Genomic DNA, 21,240 nt, shown 5'->3' with positions numbered 1-21,240 from the left:
AGCTGGAGAGCGACATGCTGAGTCCCAATACAGCTGGAGAGTGACATGCTGGGTCTCTGTACAGCTGGAGAGTGACACGCTGGGTCTCTGTACAGCTGGAGAGCGACATGCTGAGTATCTGCACAGCTGGAGAGCGACATACAGTCTCTGTACAGCTGGAGAGCGACATGCTGAGTCTCTGTACAGCTGGAGAGCGACATGCTGAGTCCCAGAACAGCTGGAGAGCGACATGCTGAGTCTCTGTACAGCTGGAGAGCGACATGCTGAGTCTCTGTACAGCTGGAGAGTGACATGCTGCATCTCTGTACAGCTGGAGAGCGACATGCTGAGTCTCTGTACAGTTGGAGAGTGACATGCTGAGTCCATGAACAGCTGGAGAGCGACATGCTGAGTCTCTGTACAGCTGGAGAGCGACATGCTGAGTCTCTGTACAGCTGGAGAGCGACATGCTGAGACTCTGCACAGCTGGAGAGCGACATGCTGGGTCCCTGTACAGCTGGAGAGCGACATGCTGGGTCTCTGTACAGCTGGACAGCGACATGCTGTCTCTGTACAGCTGGAGAGCGACATGCTGGGTCTCTGTACAGCTGGACAGCGACATGCTGAGTCTCGGTACAGCTGGAGAGCGACATGCTGAGTCTCTGCACAGCTGGAGAGCGACATGCTGGGTCTCTGTACAGCTGGAGAGCGACATGCTGAGTCCCAGTACAGCTGGAGAGCGACTTGCTGAGTCCCAGTACAGCTGGAGAGCGACATGCTGGGTCTCTGTACAGCTGGAGAGCGACATGCTGGGTCTCTGTACAGCTGGAGAGCGACATGCTGTCTCTGTACAGCTGGAGAGCGACATGCTGGGTCTATGCACAGCTGGAGAGCGACATGCTGGGTCTCTGCACAGCTGGAGAGCGACTTGCTGTCTCTGTATAGCTGGAGAGCGACTTGCTGTCTCTGTATAGCTGGAGAGCGACATGCTGTCTCTGTACAGCTGGAGAGCGACATGCTGGGTCTCTGCACAGCTGGAGAGCGACATGCTCAGTCTCTGTACAGCTGGAGAGCGACATGCTGAGTCTCTGCACAGCTGGAGAGTGACATGCTGGGTCTCTGCACAGCTGGAGAGCGACATGCTGAGTCTCTGTACAGCTGGAGAGCGACATGCTGTCTCTGTACAGATGGAGAGCGACATGCTGTCTCTGTACAGCTGGAGAGCGACTTGCTCAGTCTCTGTACAGCTGCAGAGCGACATGCTGACTCTCTGTACAGCTGGAGAGCGACATGCTGAGTCTCTGTACAGCTGGAGAGTGACATGCTGGGTCTCTGCACAGCTGGAGAGCGACATGCTCAGTCTCGGTCCAGCAGGAGCACGACATGCTGAGTCTCTGTACAGCTGGAGCGCGACGTGCTGGGTCTCTGTACAGCTGGAGAGCGACATGCTGGGTCTCTGCACAGCTGGAGAGTGACATGCTCAGTCTCTGTACAGCTGGAGCACGACATGCTGGGTCTCTGCACAGCTGGAGAGCGACATGCTGTCTCTGTACAGCTGGCGAGCGACATGCTGAGTCTGCACAGCTGGAGAGCGACATGCTGAGTCTCTGCACAGCTGGAGAGCGACATGCTGTCTCTGTACAGCTGGAGAGCGACATGCCGGGCCTCTCTACACCTGGAGAGCGACATGCTGAGTCTCTGAACAGCTGGAGAGCGACATGCTAGGTCTCTGCACAGCTGGAGAGCGACATGCTGAGTCTCTGCACAGCTGGAGAGCGACATGCTGAGTCTCTGCACAGCTGGAGTGTGACATGCTGAGTCCCAGTACAGCTGGAGTACGACTGGCTGTCTCTGTACAGCTGGAGAGCGACATGCTGAGTCCCAATACAGCTGGAGAGCGACATGCTGAGTCCCAGTACAGCTGGAGAGCGACATGCTGGGTCTCTGCACAGCTGGAGTGCGACATGCTGAGTCCCAGTACAGCTGGAGAGCGACTTGCTGTCTCTGTACAGCTGGAGAGCGACATGCTGGGTCTCGGCACAGCTGGAGTGCGACATGCTCAGTCTCTGTACAGCTGGAGAGCGACATGCTGAGTCTCTGTACAGCTGGAGAGCGACATACTGAGTCTCTGTACAGCTGGAGAGTGACAGTCTGTCTCTGTACAGCTGGAGAGCGACATGCTGAGTCTCTGTACAGCTGGAGAGTGACATGCTGGATCTCTGTACAGCCGGAGAGCGACATGCTGGGTCTCTGTACAGCTGGAGAGCGACATGCTGAGTCTCTGTACAGCTGGAGAGTGACATGCTGAGTCTCTGTACAGCTTTAAAGTGACATGCTGAGTGTCTGTACAGCTGGAGAGTGACATGCTGAGTCTCTGTACAGCTGGAGAGCGACAGTCTGTCTCTGTACAGCTGGAGAGCGACATGCTGAGTCTCTGTACAGCTGGAGAGCGACATGCTGGATCTCTGTACAGCCGGAGAGCGACATGCTGGGTCTCTGTACAGCTGGAGAGCGACATGCTGAGTCTCTGTACAGCTAGAGAGTGACATGCTGAGTCTCTGTACAGCTGGAAAGTGACATGCTGAGTGTCTGTACAGCTGGAGAGTGACATGCTGAGTCTCTGTACAGCTGGAGAGCGACATGCTGGGTCTCTGCACAGCTGGAGAGCGACATGCTGAGTCCCAGATCAGCTGGAGAGTGACATGCTGAGTCCCAGAACAGCTGGAGAGCGACATGCTGAGTCTCTGTACAGCTGTAGAGCGACATGCTGAGTCTCTGTACAGCTGGAGAGCGACATGCTGAGTCTCTGTACAGCTGGAGAGCGACATGCTGTCTCTGTACAGCTGGAGAGCGACATGCCGGGCCTCTCTACACCTGGAGAGCGACATGCTGAGTCTCTGAACAGCTGGAGAGCGACATGCTAGGTCTCTGCACAGCTGGAGAGCGACATGCTGAGTCTCTGCACAGCTGGAGAGCGACATGCTGAGTCTCTGCACAGCTGGAGTGTGACATGCTGAGTCCCAGTACAGCTGGAGTGCGACTTGCTGTCTCTGTACAGCTGGAGAGCGACATGCTGAGTCCCAATACAGCTGGAGAGCGACATGCTGAGTCCCAGTACAGCTGGAGAGCGACATGCTGGGTCTCTGCACAGCTGGAGAGCGACATGCTGAGTCCCAGATCAGCTGGAGAGTGACATGCTGAGTCCCAGAACAGCTGGAGAGCGACATGCTGAGTCTCTGTACAGCTGTAGAGCGACATGCTGAGTCTCTGTACAGCTGGAGAGCGACATGCTGAGTCTCTGTACAGCTGGAGAGCGACATGCTGTCTCTGTACAGCTGGAGAGCGACATGCCGGGCCTCTCTACACCTGGAGAGCGACATGCTGAGTCTCTGAACAGCTGGAGAGCGACATGCTAGGTCTCTGCACAGCTGGAGAGCGACATGCTGAGTCCCTGCACAGCTGGAGAGCGACATGCTGAGTCTCTGCACAGCTGGAGTGTGACATGCTGAGTCCCAGTACAGCTGGAGTGCGACTTGCTGTCTCTGTACAGCTGGAGAGCGACATGCTGAGTCCCAATACAGCTGGAGAGCGACATGCTGAGTCCCAGTACAGCTGGAGAGCGACATGCTGGGTCTCTGCACAGCTGGAGTGCGACATGCTGAGTCCCAGTACAGCTGGAGAGCGACTTGCTGTCTCTGTACAGCTGGAGAGCGACATGCTGGGTCTCGGCACAGCTGGAGTGCGACATGCTGAGTCTCTGTACAGCTGGAGAGCGACATGCTGAGTCTCTGTACAGCTGGAGAGCGACATACTGAGTCTCTGTACAGCTGGAGAGTGACAGTCTGTCTCTGTACAGCTGGAGAGCGACATGCTGAGTCTCTGTACAGCTGGAGAGCGACATGCTGGATCTCTGTACAGCCGGAGAGCGACATGCTGGGTCTCTGTACAGCTGGAGAGCGACATGCTGAGTCTCTGTACAGCTGGAGAGTGACATGCTGAGTCTCTGTACAGCTGGAAAGTGACATGCTGAGTGTCTGTACAGCTGGAGAGTGACATGCTGAGTCTCTGTACAGCTGGAGAGCGACAGTCTGTCTCTGTACAGCTGGAGAGCGACATGCTGAGTCTCTGTACAGCTGGAGAGCAACATGCTGGATCTCTGTACAGCCGGAGAGCGACATGCTGGGTCTCTGTACAGCTGGAGAGCGACATGCTGAGTCTCTGTACAGCTGGAGAGTGACATGCTGAGTCTCTGTACAGCTGGAAAGTGACATGCTGAGTGTCTGTACAGCTGGAGAGTGACATGCTGAGTCTCTGTACAGCTGGAGAGCGACATCCTGGGTCTCTGCACAGCTGGAGAGCGACATGCTGAGTCCCAGATCAGCTGGAGAGTGACATGCTGAGTCCCAGAACAGCTGGAGAGCGACATGCTGAGTCTCTGTACAGCTGTAGAGCGACATGCTGAGTCTCTGTACAGCTGGAGAGCGACATGCTGGGTCACTGCACAGCTGGAGAGTGACATGCTGGGTCTCTGCACAGCTGGAGAGTGACATGCTGAGTCCCAGAACAGCTGGAGAGTGACATGCTGAGTCCCAGTACAGCTGGAGAGCGATATGCTGGTTCTCTGCACAGCTGGAGAGTGACATGCTGAGTCTCTGCACAGCTGGAGAGCGACATGCTGGGTCTCTGTACAGCTGGAGAGCGACATGCTGAGTCCCAGTACAGCTGGAGAGTGACATGCTGAGTCCCAGTACAGCTGGAGAGTGACATGCTGAGTCCCAGTACAGCTGGAGAGTGACATGCTGAGTCTCTGCACAGCTGGAGAGCGACATGCTGGGTCTCTGTACAGCTGGAGAGCGACATGCTGAGTCCCAGTACAGCTGGAGTGCGACATGCTGGGTCTGCACAGCTGGAGAGCGACATGCTGATTCTCTGTACAGCTGGAGAGCGACATGCTGAGTCTCTGTACAGCTGGAGAGCGACATGCTGAGTCTCTGTACAGGTGGAGAACGACATGCTGGGTCTCTGCACAGCTGGAGAACGACATGCTGAGTCTCTCTACAGCTGGAGCACGACATGCTGGGTCTCTGTACAGCTGGAGAGCGACATGCTGGGTCTCTGCACAGCTGGAGAGCGACATGCTCAGTCTCTGTACAGCTGGAGCACGACATGCTGGGTCTCTGCACAGCTGGAGAGCGACATGCTGTCTCTGTACAGCTGGCGAGCGACATGCTGAGTCTCTGCACAGCTGGAGAGCGACATGCTGAGTCTCTCTACAGCTGGAGAGCGACATGCTGTCTCTGTACAGCTGGAGAGCGACATGCTGGGTCTCTGCACAACTGGAGAGCGACTTGCTGTCTCTGTACAGCTGGAGAGCGACATGCTGTCTCTGTACAGCTGGAGAGCGACATGCTGGGTCTCTGCACAGCTGGAGAGCGACATGCTGAGTCTCTGTACAGCTGGAGAGCGACATGCTGAGTCTCTGCACAGCTGGAGAGCGACATGCTGGGTCTCTGCACAGCTGGAGAGCGACTTGCTGTCTCTGCACAGCTGGAGAGCGACTTGCTGTCTCTGTATAGCTGGAGAGCGACATGCTGGGTCTCTGTACAGCTGGAGAGCGACATGCTGAGTCCCAGTACAGCTGGAGAGTCACATGCTGAGTCCCAGTACAGCTGGAGAGTGACATGCTGAGTCCCAGTACAGCTGGAGAGCGATATGCTGCTTCTCTGCACAGCTGGAGAGTGACATGCTGAGTCTCTGCACAGCTGGAGAGTGACATGCTGGGTCTCTGTACAGCTGGAGAGCGACATGCTGAGTCCCAGTACAGCTGGAGAGTGACATGCTGAGTCCCAGTACAGCTGGAGAGTGACATGCTGAGTCCCAGTACAGCTGGAGAGTGACATGCTGAGTCTCTGCACAGCTGGAGAGCGACATGCTGGGTCTCTGTACAGCTGGAGAGCGACATGCTGAGTCCCAGTACAGCTGGAGTGCGACATGCTGGGTCTCTGCACAGCTGGAGAGCGACATGCTGTCTCTGCACAGCTGGAGAGCGACATGCTGATTCTCTGTACAGTTGGAGAGCGACATGCTGAGTCTCTGTACAGCTGGAGAGCGACATGCTGAGTCTCTGTACAGGTGGAGAACGACATGCTGGGTCTCTGCACAGCTGGAGAACGACATGCTGAGTCTCTCTACAGCTGGAGCACGACATGCTGGGTCTCTGTACAGCTGGAGAGCGACATGCTGGGTCTCTGCACAGCTGGAGAGCGACATGCTCAGTCTCTGTACAGCTGGAGCACGACATGCTGGGTCTCTGCACAGCTGGAGAGCGACATGCTGTCTCTGTACAGCTGGCGAGCGACATGCTGAGTCTCTGCACAGCTGGAGAGCGACATGCTGAGTCTCTCTACAGCTGGAGAGCGACATGCTGTCTCTGTACAGCTGGAGAGCGACATGCCGGGTCTCTCTACACCTGGAGAGCGACATGCTGAGTCTCTGAACAGCTGGAGAGCGACATGTTGGGTCTCTGTACAGCTGGAGAGCGACATGCTGAGTCCCAATACAGCTGGAGAGCAACATGCTGAGTCTCTGCACAGCTGGAGAGCGACATGCTGAGTCCCAGTACAGCTGGAGAGCGACTTGCTGTCTCTGTAAAGCTGGAGATCGACATGCTGCGTCTCTGCACAGCTGGAGAGCGACATGCTGAGTCCCAGTACAGCTGGAGAGAGACTTGCTGTCTCTGTACAGCTGGAGAGCGACATGCTGAGTCCCAATACATCTGAAGAGCGACTTGCTGTCTCTGTACAGCTGGAGAGTGACATGCTGGGTCTCTGCACAGCTGGAGAGCGACATGCTGTGTCTCTGTACAGCTGGAGTGGAGAGTGACATGCTGAACCTCTGTACAGCTGGAGAGCGACATGCTGAGTATCTGCACAGCTGGATAGCGACATACTGAGTCTCTGTACAGCTGGAGAGCGACATGCTGTCTCTGTACAGCTGGAGAGCGACATGCTGAGTCTCTGTACAGCTGGAGAGCGACATGCTGAGTCTCTGTACAGCTGGAGAGTGATATGCTGGGTCTCTGTACAGCTGCAGAGCGACAGGCTGAATCTCTGTACGGCTGGAGAGTGACATGCTGAGTCCCAGAACAGCTGGAGAGTGACATGCTGAGTCCCAGAACAGCTGGAGAGCGACATGCTGAGTCTCTGTACAGCTGGAGAGCGACATGCTGAGTCTCTGTACAGCTGGAGAGCGACATGCTGGGTCTCTGCACAGCTGGAGAGCCACATGCTGAGTCCCAGTACAGCTGGAGAGCGACATGCTGAGTCCCAGAACAGCTGGAGAGCGACATGCTGGGTCTCTGTACAGCTGGAGAGCGACATGCTGAGTCTCTGTACAGCTGGAGAGCCACATGCTGAGTCTCTTCACAGCTGGAGAGCGACATGCTGAGTCTCTGTACAGCTGGAGAGCGACATGCTGAGTCTCTGCACAGCTGGAGAGCGACCTGCTGAGTCTCTGTACAGCTGGAGAGCGACATGCTGAGTTCCAGTACAGCTGGAGAGCGACATGCTGGGTCTCTGTTCAGCTGGAGTGCGATATGCTGAGTCTCTGCACAGCTGGAGAGCGACATGCTGAGTCTCTGTACAGCTGGAGAGCGACATGCTGAGTCTCTGCATAGCTGGAGAGCGACATGCTGAGTCTCTGTACAGCTGGAGAGCGACATGCTGTCTCTGTACAGCTGGAGAGCGACATGCTGAGTCCCAATACAGCTGGAGAGCGACATGCTGAGTCCCAGTACAGCTGGAGAGCGACATGCTGGGTCTCTGCACAACTGGAGAGCGACTTGCTGTCTCTGTATAGCTGGAGAGCGACATGCTGTCTCTGTACAGCTGGAGAGCGACATGCTGGGTCTCTGCACAGCTGGAGAGCGACATGCTGAGTCTCTGTACAGCTGGAGAGCGACATGCTGAGTCTCTGCACAGCTGGAGAGCGACATGCTGGGTCTCTGCACAGCTGGAGAGCGACTTGCTGTCTCTGCACAGCTGGAGAGCGACTTGCTGTCTCTGTATAGCTGGAGAGCGACTTGCTGGGTCTCTGTACAGCTGGAGAGCGACATGCTGAGTCCCAGTACAGCTGGAGAGTGACATGCTGAGTCCCAGTACAGCTGGAGAGTGACATGCTGAGTCCCAGTACAGCTGGAGAGCGATATGCTGGTTCTCTGCACAGCTGGAGAGTGACATGCTGAGTCTCTGCACAGCTGGAGAGCGACATGCTGGGTCTCTGTACAGCTGGAGAGCGACATGCTGAGTCCCAGTACAGCTGGAGAGTGACATGCTGAGTCCCAGTACAGCTGGAGAGTGACATGCTGAGTCCCAGTACAGCTGGAGAGTGACATGCTGAGTCTCTGCACAGCTGGAGAGCGACATGCTGGGTCTCTGTACAGCTGGAGAGCGACATGCTGAGTCCCAGTACAGCTGGAGTGCGACATGCTGGGTCTCTGCACAGCTGGAGAGCGACATGCTGTCTCTGCACAGCTGGAGAGCGACATGCTTATTCTCTGTACAGCTGGAGAGCGACATGCTGAGTCTCTGTACAGCTGGAGAGCGACATGCTGAGTCTCTGTACAGGTGGAGAACGACATGCTGGGTCTCTGCACAGCTGGAGAACGACATGCTGAGTCTCTCTACAGCTGGAGCACGACATGCTGGGTCTCTGTACAGCTGGAGAGCGACATGCTGGGTCTCTGCACAGCTGGAGAGCGACATGCTCAGTCTCTGTACAGCTGGAGCACGACATGCTGGGTCTCTGCACAGCTGGAGAGCGACATGCTGTCTCTGTACAGCTGGCGAGCGACATGCTGAGTCTCTGCACAGCTGGAGAGCGACATGCTGAGTCTCTCTACAGCTGGAGAGCGACATGCTGTCTCTGTACAGCTGGAGAGCGACATGCCGGGTCTCTCTACACCTGGAGAGCGACATGCTGAGTCTCTGAACAGCTGGAGAGCGACATGTTGGGTCTCTGTACAGCTGGAGAGCGACATGCTGAGTCCCAATACAGCTGGAGAGCAACATGCTGAGTCTCTGCACAGCTGGAGAGCGACATGCTGAGTCCCAGTACAGCTGGAGAGCGACTTGCTGTCTCTGTAAAGCTGGAGATCGACATGCTGCGTCTCTGCACAGCTGGAGAGCGACATGCTGAGTCCCAGTACAGCTGGAGAGAGACTTGCTGTCTCTGTACAGCTGGAGAGCGACATGCTGAGTCCCAATACATCTGAAGAGCGACTTGCTGTCTCTGTACAGCTGGAGAGTGACATGCTGGGTCTCTGCACAGCTGGAGAGCGACATGCTGTGTCTCTGTACAGCTGGAGTGGAGAGTGACATGCTGAACCTCTGTACAGCTGGAGAGCGACATGCTGAGTATCTGCACAGCTGGAGAGCGACATACTGAGTCTCTGTACAGCTGGAGAGCGACATGCTGTCTCTGTACAGCTGGAGAGCGACATGCTGTCTCTGTACAGCTGGAGAGCGACATGCTGAGTCTCTGTACAGCTGGAGAGCGACATGCTGAGTCTCTGTACAGCTGGAGAGAGACATGCTGAGTCTCTGTACAGCTGGAGAGTGATATGCTGGGTCTCTGTACAGCTGCAGAGCGACAGGCTGAATCTCTGTACAGCTGGAGAGTGACATGCTGAGTCCCAGAACAGCTGGAGAGTGACAAGCTGAGTCCCAGAACAGCTGGAGAGCGACATGCTGAGTCTCTGTACAGCTGGAGAGCGACATGCTGAGTCTCTGTCCAGCTGGAGAGCGACATGCTGGGTCTCTGCACAGCTGGAGAGCCACATGCTGAGTCCCAGTACAGCTGGAGAGCGACATGCTGAGTCCCAGAACAGCTGGAGAGCGACATGCTGGGTCTCTGTACAGCTGGAGAGCGACATGCTGTCTCTGTACAGCTGGAGAGCGACATGCTGAGTCTCTGTACAGCTGGAGAGCCACATGCTGAGTCTCTTCACAGCTGGAGAGCGACATGCTGAGTCTCTGTACAGCTGGAGAGCGACATGCTGAGTCTCTGCACAGCTGGAGAGCGACCTGCTGAGTCTCTGTACAGCTGGAGAGCGACATGCTGAGTTCCAGTACAGCTGGAGAGCGACATGCTGGGTCTCATTTCAGCTGGAGTGCGATATGCTGAGTCTCTGCACAGCTGGAGAGCGACATGCTGAGTCTCTGTACAGCTGGAGAGCGACATGCTGAGTCTCTGCACAGCTGGAGAGCGACATGCTGAGTCTCTGTACAGCTGGAGAGCGACATGCTGTCTCTGTACAGCTGGAGAGCGACATGCTGAGTCCCAATACAGCTGGAGAGCGACATGCTGAGTCCCAGTACAGCTGGAGAGCGACATGCTGGGTCTCTGCACAACTGGAGAGCGACTTGCTGTCTCTGTATAGCTGGAGAGCGACATGCTGTCTCTGTACAGCTGGAGAGCGACATGCTGGGTCTCTGCACAGCTGGAGAGCGACATGCTGAGTCTCTGTACAGCTGGAGAGCGACATGCTGAGTCTCTGCACAGCTGGAGAGCGACATGCTGGGTCTCTGCACAGCTGGAGAGCGACTTGCTGTCTCTGCACAGCTGGAGAGCGACTTGCTGTCTCTGTATAGCTGGAGAGCGACATGCTGTCTCTGTACAGCTGGAGAGCGACATGCTTGGTCTCTGCACAGCTGGAGAGCGACATGCTGAGTCTCTGTACAGCTGGAGAGCGACATGCTGAGTCTCTGCACAGCTGGAGAGTGACATGCTGGGTCTCTGCACAGCTGGAGAGCGACATGCTGGGTCTCTGCACAACTGGAGAGCGACTTGCTGTCTCTGTATAGCTGGAGAGCGACATGCTGTCTCTGTACAGCTGGAGAGCGACATGCTGGGTCTCTGCACAGCTGGAGAGCGACATGCTGAGTCTCTGTACAGCTGGAGAGCGACATGCTGAGTCTCTGCACAGCTGGAGAGCGACATGCTGGGTCTCTGCACAGCTGGAGAGCGACTTGCTGTCTCTGCACAGCTGGAGAGCGACTTGCTGTCTCTGTATAGCTGGAGAGCGACATGCTGTCTCTGTACAGCTGGAGAGCGACATGCTTGGTCTCTGCACAGCTGGAGAGCGACATGCTGAGTCTCTGTACAGCTGGAGAGCGACATGCTGAGTCTCTGCACAGCTGGAGAGTGACATGCTGGGTCTCTGCACAGCTGGAGAGCGACATGCTGAGTCTGTGTACAGCTGGAGAGCGACATGCTGTCTCTGTACAGCTGGAGAGCGACATGCTGTCTCTGTACAGCTGGAGAGCGACTTGCTCAGTCTCTGTACAGCTGGAGAGTGACATGCTGAGTCTCTGTACAGCTGGAGAGCGACATGCTGAGTCTCTGTACAGCTGGAGAGCGACATGCTGTGTCTCTGTACAGCTGGAGAGCGACATGCTGGGTCTCTGCACAGCTGGAGAGCGACATGCTCAGTCTCTGTACAGCTAGAGCACGACATGCTGAGTCACTGTACAGCTGGAGCGCGACATGCTGGGTCTCTGCACAGCTGGAGAGCGACATGCTGTCTCTGTACAGCTGGCGAGCGACATGCTGTCTCTGTACAGCTGGCGAGCGACATGCTGAGCCTCTGCACAGCTGGCGAGCGACATGCTGAGTCTCTCTACAGCTGGAGAGCGACATGCTGTCTCTGTACAGCTGGAGAGCGACATGCCGGGTCTCTCTACACCTGGAGAGCGACATGCTGAGTCTCAGCACAGCTGGAGAGCGACATGCTGAGTCTCTGCACAGCTGGAGAGCGACATGCTGAGTCTCTGCACAGCTGGAGAGTGACATGCTGAGTCCCAGTACAGCTGGAGAGCGACTTGCTGTCTCTGTACAGCTGGCGAGCGACATGCTGTGTCCCAATACAGCTGGAGAGCGACATGCTCAGTCTCTGTACAGCTGGAGAGCGACATGCTGGGTCTCTGCACAGCTGGAGCGCGACATGCTGAGTCCCAATACAGCTGGAGAGTGACATGCTGAATCTCTGCAAAGCTGGAGAGCGACATGCTGAGTCCCAATACAGCTGGAGAGCGACATGCTCAGTCTCTGTACAGCTGGAGAGCGACATGCTGGGTCTCTGCACAGCTGGAGCGCGACATGCTGAGTCCCAATACAGCTGGAGAGCGACATGCTGAGTCTCTGTACAGCTGGAGAGCGACATGCTCAGCCTGAGTCTGACACTTTGAAAAAATATGGTGAGAGTCATAGAATCCCTACTGTGCAGACGGAGGCCATTCGTCCCATCGAGTCTGCATCAACCCTCCAAAAGGGCAGTCTACCTTGGCCCACTCCCTGCCCTATCTCCACTTAACCTAGACATTTGTGGGCACAAAGGGGCAATTTAGCATGGCCAATCCACATAACACGCACATCTTTGGACTGTGAGGGGAAACCAGAGCACACGGCGGAAACCCTCACAGATTCAGGGAGAACGTGCAAACCGCACACGGTCACCCATGGCCGGAATCGAACCCACCGCTGTGAGGCAGCAAGCCATTTAAAAAAACAAAAATTTAGAGTACCCAATTCTTTTTTTCCAATTAAGGGACAATTTAGTGTGGCAATCGTCCTACCCTGCATATCTTTTTCGGTTGAGGGGGTGAGACCCATGCAGATACAGGGAGTGTAAGGCAGCAATGCTTACCACTGTGTCGTGCATTTTTTTTTATTGTAACTTTTAATTCATATATTTCAGCTTCCAATATGTATGAACCAGTTTTTATTTCACTCCCTGTAAATTTATATCAAATGTGAAGGATGATCAGTGCATTTTACTTTCTAGTTTGCTGTTGGTGGGAATTCTTTAATGTGGTTGGCTACAACGCTTGCACAATGACATCATTGTTGCTCGATTCCTGAGATCCACGCGGCTTGGCGCCAAATTCAAATTAGGGTTGGAAAGGGGAAATCCATGCCACAAAGATTGTCAGATTGAGGTCAACAACTAGCTTCATGTTTCGCCACAGCCTGTAAAATCCGGACCATTAGCAAGACTTTCCAGTGTTTTGCTGCCCTCGGATTCTCTCTGAAGCTGGATTACTGTTGTTACGTAGTGAGGTGCGGCAGCCAAATCTCACAGAGCATGATGCCATAAACAGTTCATCTGTTTTTGATAGTTTTGGTTCAGGAAAGAATAGAAATCCAGAAGATGTCACTTGCTGCAGTATTTCCTGGGTGCTGCATTAACGTCTCACCTGAGACGATACTGGGTTCAAATGCCAGTGGAGATTCTGTACTCCAGTCACAACAGGAGTTGACCTTCAGCTTTCTTACATCTTCTCACCCAGCGGTGAGAACGGGACCAGCTGAGCCAAGCTAACGTCATGAAAACCTTATCAAAATTCACCATTGGAGGACATTTTATTTCAGGCTCAACAGGCTATAGCTAACAATTTCAGAAAGTGTGTCTTTAAAAGCCTCTGATCATTGCATATTTATCACAGAATCCAACAGTGAAGGATCTTATTAGCTTTGGACTTCATGTCGCAAAAGGAATGGAGTACCTTGCAAGCAAAAAGTTTGTTCACCGAGATCTTGCAGCAAGAAACTGCATGTGAGTATCAAAGTAGGAATGTAGAGTACATTTTGCTTTGTAGAGCACTTAAATTACACCCTGTACTTTGCACTACATTGTTGCTGTGATAACGTAGCTACTTAAGATGTTTGTAATGCTTAAATGATGCCTTCATTTGTTGGTGTTATAATTTACTTACAGAGTTAAACATTACAAACACACACCTCCCAACTCTACCCCACAGTTTCAATAGTTGTCTCTGAAGTGTCTCTTCAATACGGATTCCAGTGAATTAATGCCCAACACCCAAATACAACTAAACACAATTAACAAGGACACCTAACACTCACACACACACAGCACTCTGGTGTGGCGCGATCTACCGTCATGGGATGTCACACTGCTAAATTTGACTTTGTTGTGGATGTTTTTAGCCCTGGTAAACACCCCACAATTTCTCTGCCAGAGGACACTTAGTTCTCCCTCTGCATCAGTCGCCTTGCCCTTGCCTCGTTAGAACAGAACAAAGAACAAAGAAAAGTACAGCACAGGAACAGGCCCTTCGGCCCGCCAAGCCTGTGCCGACCATGCTGCCCGTCTAAACTAAAATCTTCTACACTTCCTGGGTCCGTATCCCTCTATTCCCATCCTATTCATGCATTTGTCAAGATGCCCCTTAAATGTCACTATCGTCCCTGCTTCCACCACCTCCTCCGGCTGCGAGTTCCAGGCACCCACTATCCTCTTTGTAAAAAAACTTGCCTCGTACATCTCCTCTAAACCTTGCCCCTCACACCTTAAACCTATGCCCCCTAGTAACTGACCCTGGGAAAAAGCCTCTGACCATCCACTCTGTCTATGCCCCCCATAATTCTGTAGACCTCTATCAGGTCACCTCTCAACCTCCATCGTTCCAGTGAGAACAAACTGAGTTTATTCAACCGCTCCTCATAGCTAATGCCCTCCATTCCAGGCAACATCCTGGTAAATCTCTTCTGCACCCTATCTAAAGCCTCCACATCCTTCTGGTAGTGTGGCGACCAGAATTGAACACTATTTGTTCAATCTTCTCAATCTTCTACTGTGCATTTAGTGTAACTTTATTTTACAGTTGTCTCCTCTCTCTATCAATTTTCGGTGACTTTCTCCAGCCCTAAATAACAGCCCACGTTGTTTGGTCTTCTTACTTTGGCGTCCTGTACAGCTTTTCCTCAGCGCCATCACTGATGGGAAGAACCTTCTTCTGCCGTTCCTCTCCGACTCGCTGAAACTTCCCTCCTTCAGGCCTCATTGAAACCAGAATTCCCCGGCTGCTGGGATTCTGTTTTCCTGCACCTCCGCCCACAGGTTTTCTGGTGACATGGGGGGTTTCAAGAGGAAATCCCAATGGCAAGCGGCGGGCGTAGTGAATCCTGCCGCCAGCAGATGGCGCACTGCCGAGAGACACGCGGCTGGGGGACCGGAGAATCCCACCCAGTATTTATACCCACTGTGATGAAATGCATAACGCAATTCTGTATATAGAGTTATACACGACCGGCGACCAGCAGGTGGCGTGTAAGTCCATCATGCGGCTCTGTGCTTCGAGGCAGTTGGGAGTAAGTCAAGTTGGTGGATAGACGTATTTTGCAGTAGCTCTATAATAGTTAGTTAGCGTTAGTAGTTTGTTCGTTATTTATTCCAGTTATCTTTACCACACAGTTGTTTCATAATAAATTATTTAAACCAGATGTTCTGTAGTGCATCATTCATATCAGCCAGTCTACAGAACATGACACCTAACTTTGAAAGCCTAACATGCAGTATTTCCACGATCTCTTCCACTATTTTTTTATTTGCCCTCCTTCATGGGCTTTGCAATATTTGCTACATTAAAGTAGCTGTACAAATTGAGGTTGTTGGTCAAACTACGCCAAAAGAAGTGCAGATTGCTATAAACTTTGATGGTCTTCAGTACAACATGACCTGCAGGTTTGAATGCGCTAATTGTAACTAGTGAGTTTGTTTCACCTTCGGAATCAATACACAAACCAACAATGTCATGGGAAAAGGGCTATTGATTTTAGCTCTTTTGCACTTTATCCTCAAGGGGTAAGATGAAATGTTATCCCACAAATAACAGTGTCTCCTCACTTGTCATCATTCATAATTCATGCTTTTTCAGTATCGAGAAGCAAGCCTTTTCACAGGTGGCATATGTTGTTCAGCCATTCAGAACGGGATTTAATTATAAATTTGAATTCTTTGTCTGCTTGAGAGGTAGCGCTGATGTTTTGGTTATGGTCAGTGATAAATTCTATCTTCCAGCGCAGCTCCCATTTCTGTGCTGCACATCGTCAACTTTAGCGGGTGGACAGACCAGCACCCCACTGCCAGGCTTGTGCCAGTGTAAGTCTGCTATTGGCTGCTCATTCATCTACAAGGAGAGATGGAGCTGATTTGGCCCACACATGTTTCCCTTCCTCCCACTCGTAAATGCCTGGTTTACACTCTACATCAGGAGCTCTCTATTTATGGAGCAGATCTACTTCCTCCCTTAACATGACAGGTGCGTGGACAGAAAGTTCTGCAAATGTTATCATGGAATCAAAGGAATCCTAGAATTTATAGTGCAGAAGGAGGCCATTCGGCCCATCAGGTCTGCACCAGCACTTGGAAAGAGCACCCTGCTTAAGCCCACAGCGCCACCCTTTCCCCATAACCCACGAACCCCACCTCACTTTTTTTGGAAACTAAGGGGCAATTTAGCATGGTTAACCTGCACATCTTTGGATTGTGGGAGGAAACCGGAGCATCCGGAGGAAACCCACGCAGACACGGGGAGAAAGTGCAAACACCACACAGGCAGTGACCCGAGGCCGGAATTGAACCTGGGTCCCTGTAACGTTTAAGTAAAAAGGACTTATGAAAGCATTAGTGCTGTGTACGAGTGTTAGTGAAATATATTTCTCCATTCACTTATTGCATCAAACCTTGTGATATCCGTACTGTAGGTTGGATGAAAACTATATTGTGAAAGTTGCTGATTTTGGACTCGCAAGAGATATTTATGAGAAGGAATATTACAGCATTAATAACAAAAGTGGTGCCAAACTGCCGGTGAAGTGGATGGCCCTGGAAAGTCTCCAGACACAGAAATTCACAACAAAATCTGACGTGGTAGTGTATTGCCTCGTTTATCATGCATGTTAGCAATAATTTAAAGCAACTGTACTGTAGAGCTGTTTCTTTTTATATGTGCAAGTTGTGACTCAGTAGAAGAACTGATTTAGGTCATCTTTTTCTCTGGTTAATCGGCGTAAAACTACTTTGAATCTTGCCCAGTACGATCGATGGGCCAAATCATAGGATCGCTACACAACCAAGCTGATGAGTGGGGGAGGGACCTGATTGAGGCGTACACAATTGTGAGGGATCGAGGTAGGGTAGTTGGGGAGGAACCTTTCCCCTTACTAGAGGGGTCAATAACCAGGGGCCATAGATTTAAGGTAAGGAAGAGGAGGTTGAGAGGGGATTTGAGGAAGAACCATTTCACCCAGAGGGTGGTGGGAATCTGGAACTCGCTGCCTGCAAAAGTAGTAGAAGGGGGAACCCTCACAACATTTGAGAAGCATTTGGATACGCACTCGAAATGCTGTAGCATACAAGGCTACGAACCAAGTGGCCAGCATAGACACGGAGGGCCAAAGGGCCTCTTTCTCTGCTGCAAAACCGTATGGGTGGAATTCTCCCAAAAAATACCTCAGTGTCATTATGGGTGGGAAAATTAGTGCCAATCCGATGCGATACCCATCCTGAGCTTCCCGCACTTTTTTTTGGAGGGGGGCTTGATTTGCACTGCCACGGAGAAGGGTCGGGGCCTAATCATGCCAGCAAACCCTGCTTCACAGAGGTCGGGGCGCCTTTTTTTAAAGGGCACCCCAATCTCAAAATGATAGCTCAGAACCAGAACCCCCCACCCCACCAACATCACCGGCACTCAAAGCCCTCTCTTTTCCCCCCTGCCCCATCACACACCCCCCCCCCCCCCCCCCCTACCCCGCCAAGGATCACTAGCATTGGGACCCTCCAAATGAGTCCCTCTTCAGAACCCCAGCTTTCCTGGACTAATGATTAAGATTATCTCCTGTATATCAAATTGTTATATTTATAATACACATTCTCTTCAGTTTAAGGAACTAGTTATTACAGCTAAAATTTAAACGGACAGCCAGCCTCCTATGAAAGGTATTATAATATTCGCCCATCACTCCTGTGATCGTTGTTCTACATTGGCTCCTGGTCCAGCGTCACCTCATTTGTAAAAACATTACATCCTTATTTTCAAATGCTCTGTGGCCTTGCTCATCACTATCTCTGCAACTTCCTCCAGCCCTACAACCCTCTCGAGATCGCTACACTGCTCCAATTCCTGCCTCTTGTGTTTCCCCTAATTTAGTTACCCACCATTGTTGGCCATGCTTTCAACTGCCTTGGCCCTAACTCTGGAATTCTCTCTGCAAAACCTCTCTGCCCTCTCTACTTTTCTTTCTTCCTTTTAGATGTTCTTCCAAATCAACCTCTTTGACCAAGCTTCTGAGCACCTGTCCTAATCATATGATAACAGTGCAAAATTCTGTTTGGGAATCACAGTTGCTTCATCATGTTAGATGCAGGTTGAGGCGATATATAGGGGGCGATTCTCCGAGCCCCGCCCCGGAGAATCGCCGCAACCCGCCCCGACGCCGGCACGCGATTCTCCGAGCCGGCCGCGGGCCGTTGGAATCGGCAGGGCCGCCGATTCTCCGGCCCGGATGGGCCGAGCGGCCGCGCGGATACGACAGAGTCCCGCCGGCGCCGTTCACCCCTGGTCACTGCCAGCAGGAACTCTGCGCGAACGGTCGGGGGGGGCGGCCTGTGGGGGGAGGGGGGGAGGGGGGCTCCGCCCCAGAGGGGGGGGCCTTCGATGGGGTCTGGCCCGTGATCGGGGCCACTGATCGGCGGGCCGGCCTCTTCCCCCTGGGCCGACTTTCTGGCGTTGCTGGCCCCTGAACACCGCACCATGTTGAGTCGGGGCCGGCGCACTAAAGAAGTCCCCCGCGCATGCGCAGGTTGGCGAGGCTCCAACTGCGCATGCGTGGGTTGGCGCAGCACCATTTGGCGCCGGGAAGGGAGGCTGGAGCGGTGTGAACCGCTCCAGTGCCGTTCTGGCCCTGGGGGGAGGGGGACAAAATCGGTCGTCCCCGGGCCCGTTCCGCGTCGTCATGAAACGCGACGGCGTTCACGACGGTGCGAACACTTGGGCTCCATTTGGGAAAATCTCCCCCATAGACCTATTAGAAAGGCAAGGCACCCTCCCCCCATGTCCCCATCGATCACAGTTCAAACTCCTGGAGGACAGCACGATATATTCCAGAAATCTATACTGCAGTACCTTTTTACAGTGATTCTTTAGAGTCCTAGAGGTTTACAGTTATGAGAATAAAAGCTTTTTTTTTCACCAGTGGTCTTTTGGAGTACTGTTGTGGGAATTAATGACACGAGGGGCCCCACCTTATCCTGACGTTGACTCATTTGATGTTACGATGTACCTGTTACAAGGGAGGAGGTTACTTCAGCCTGAGTACTGTCCTGATTCACTGTAAGCAAATTATTAAGTACAGCTTCAGACGACATTTCAAAGTTTTCATTTCTGAAGTGACGGATATGAATGTTGGTAAATGGCTTGGATAGAAAACTTGCTCGATATTCTTCCATTGCAGATATGAAGTAATGCTAAAATGCTGGCACCCTAAACTCGAAGCACGGCCAACGTTCTCTGAGGTGGTTTCACAAATATCGTCCATCCTTTCCACTTTCACTGGGGATCACTACATACAGTTAAACACAACCTACGTGAACCTAGGTGGCGGAGTACCCTATCCCCCGGCTTATTCATCTCAGGATAATTTGGAGGGAGATGCTCCCGTGTGATCGAAGGCAGTTTGTGTGTAGAGGAGATTTTATCAGCAGTCGATGCAGGAAATCAGTTCTGGCAGCTACAAGAAGCAAGCCCCAAGTCTGAAATCTGCTGCTTTGTGTCAACAGTGTCAAATGTGGGAACTTAAAATGCTTCAAAGAGAAATTGACAGAAATGAATCGCATTTGAAGACTGTATGGCTGTTTGTCATCTTTGGGAAACCCGCTTGTAGTGACTGTTGTAAAACATTGTGCTGTTCACTGGAAGAAAAAATATCGGTTATGACAGATGTAAAATCAAAACTACTTCCGTCCTGTTAAAATTAATGAAATGTTCTATTTTTTTATTAAGAATAGGTTTATTTTTAATTAAGTAGGAACCGCCAACAGCAACATAAAAATTGAACCATCTTATTATTGCACGTAAAACTTCTTTTCTGAACTAACATTTTCTCTAGATTTCCCACATCATCTGCAGCATGGATGTGTTTATAAATAACACTTTTTCTTTCGAGCATCACGAGCATTGCAGTCTTGTATAGAATTTAGTAGCAGTGAAATTTTGAAATGGTCACAGCGGTGGATGTAACTGACTGCACCTGAAAAGAATGATGTAGGTATTAAATTATTAAAATCAAGACTGTAGAATATTAACCAGTAAAAGGGCTACTTTTAACTTACGTCACCTAAGTGATAACATTAAAATTATCACTAAAGGTTTGTCTTGAAGCTAGGGGTTTGTTACTGAAAGTGTACATATCACTGAGAATATTTGCGGTACATTTCATTTTTTGAGAGTAAGTCTTTATTTTTAAGTAAATAATAAAGAATAAAGGTTGTCCAAACTTATGACCAGTTTTATCTTTGCATTCAATATGAGCAGATGCATGAGCAACAATTTTGCAGAGTGCTTATACCACCATGACTTTTTCGGAGGCTAAATGTAGTAAAATGTAGTTTTGTTCAAACAGAAATCTAATAACAGGCGTATGATATCCTTCGTGTTGTTCGGAAAACTTTAGTTAACAAGAACATTTTGCAATGATATCGGCATTTTGTAAAGAGATAAAGGGAAAATAAATGAATCACAAGACTGCGATGCAGATATTAAAAGTATTACGATCCCAGACCAGACTCCAGCAGTGGTTAGGATACTGGACGGAAACCCCAATATTTTATTTTCATTTTGTAAGACTGTGAGGAAAGATTACCTTGCTCCAGGAAGGATTCCACACACAAATAGGGATATGGTATGTTAAAACAAACTTCATTACTAACACAGTAATAAAATATCTTGAACATCACACAAAGAAAAGCTCACAATTACCCCTTAAACAATGCTAATCAATACAATGACACAATAACACTTAACTGCCATCATTACTTCCCCTCAAACAACAGAACCATCCCAGATCTCAATCCACTTTTACATACAGTTGGCAGAGCCAGGCACACTTGCTTAAGAGATGTTCTTTGAAACTGTTTTAAGAGATAGACCTGAGTACCGTCAGGAAATTACAGGATCTCTAGCTGAAGTCTTCAGAAACTGTCATTATGGTTTGACTACCAAGAACCAAATGCACTGCCTGCTTCTCTGCAAAATGCCTCGTGCTCTAGCTCCTCCCACTAGTTACATCATCTTACCAATTGAACACAAAAGTCTCTAATTAAATACTCCACAAGGAACCCTCTTAATCCAAACAACAATCCGTTAACCCAAGCTTTTACAATGCTATAATTGCACTCTGGCT

The 21,240-nt window shown here is 51.4% G+C and overlaps 1 protein-coding gene across 1 annotated transcript in view; it reads left to right on the top strand.

The window, feature by feature from the left end:
* Window positions 1–20,338, top strand: part of met (MET proto-oncogene, receptor tyrosine kinase) — a 210,761-nt gene extending 190,423 nt beyond the window's left edge. The window contains exons 18-21 of the mRNA XM_072485264.1: window positions 13,482–13,591; window positions 16,546–16,711; window positions 19,036–19,172; window positions 19,294–20,338. Coding sequence (XP_072341365.1) covers window positions 13,482–13,591; window positions 16,546–16,711; window positions 19,036–19,172; window positions 19,294–19,504 — 624 coding nt within the window. The 3' untranslated portion in view covers window positions 19,505–20,338. The remainder of the gene's footprint in view (window positions 1–13,481; window positions 13,592–16,545; window positions 16,712–19,035; window positions 19,173–19,293) is intronic.
* The last annotated feature ends 902 nt before the right edge of the window (window positions 20,339–21,240 follow it).

This window comes from Scyliorhinus torazame, chromosome 19 (genome assembly GCF_047496885.1).
Source record: "Scyliorhinus torazame isolate Kashiwa2021f chromosome 19, sScyTor2.1, whole genome shotgun sequence".
In the NCBI taxonomy this organism is placed as follows: domain Eukaryota; kingdom Metazoa; phylum Chordata; class Chondrichthyes; order Carcharhiniformes; family Scyliorhinidae; genus Scyliorhinus; species Scyliorhinus torazame.
The sequence above is the reverse complement of the archived record's forward strand: the minus strand, read 5'-3'. Positions and strand labels throughout refer to the sequence as shown.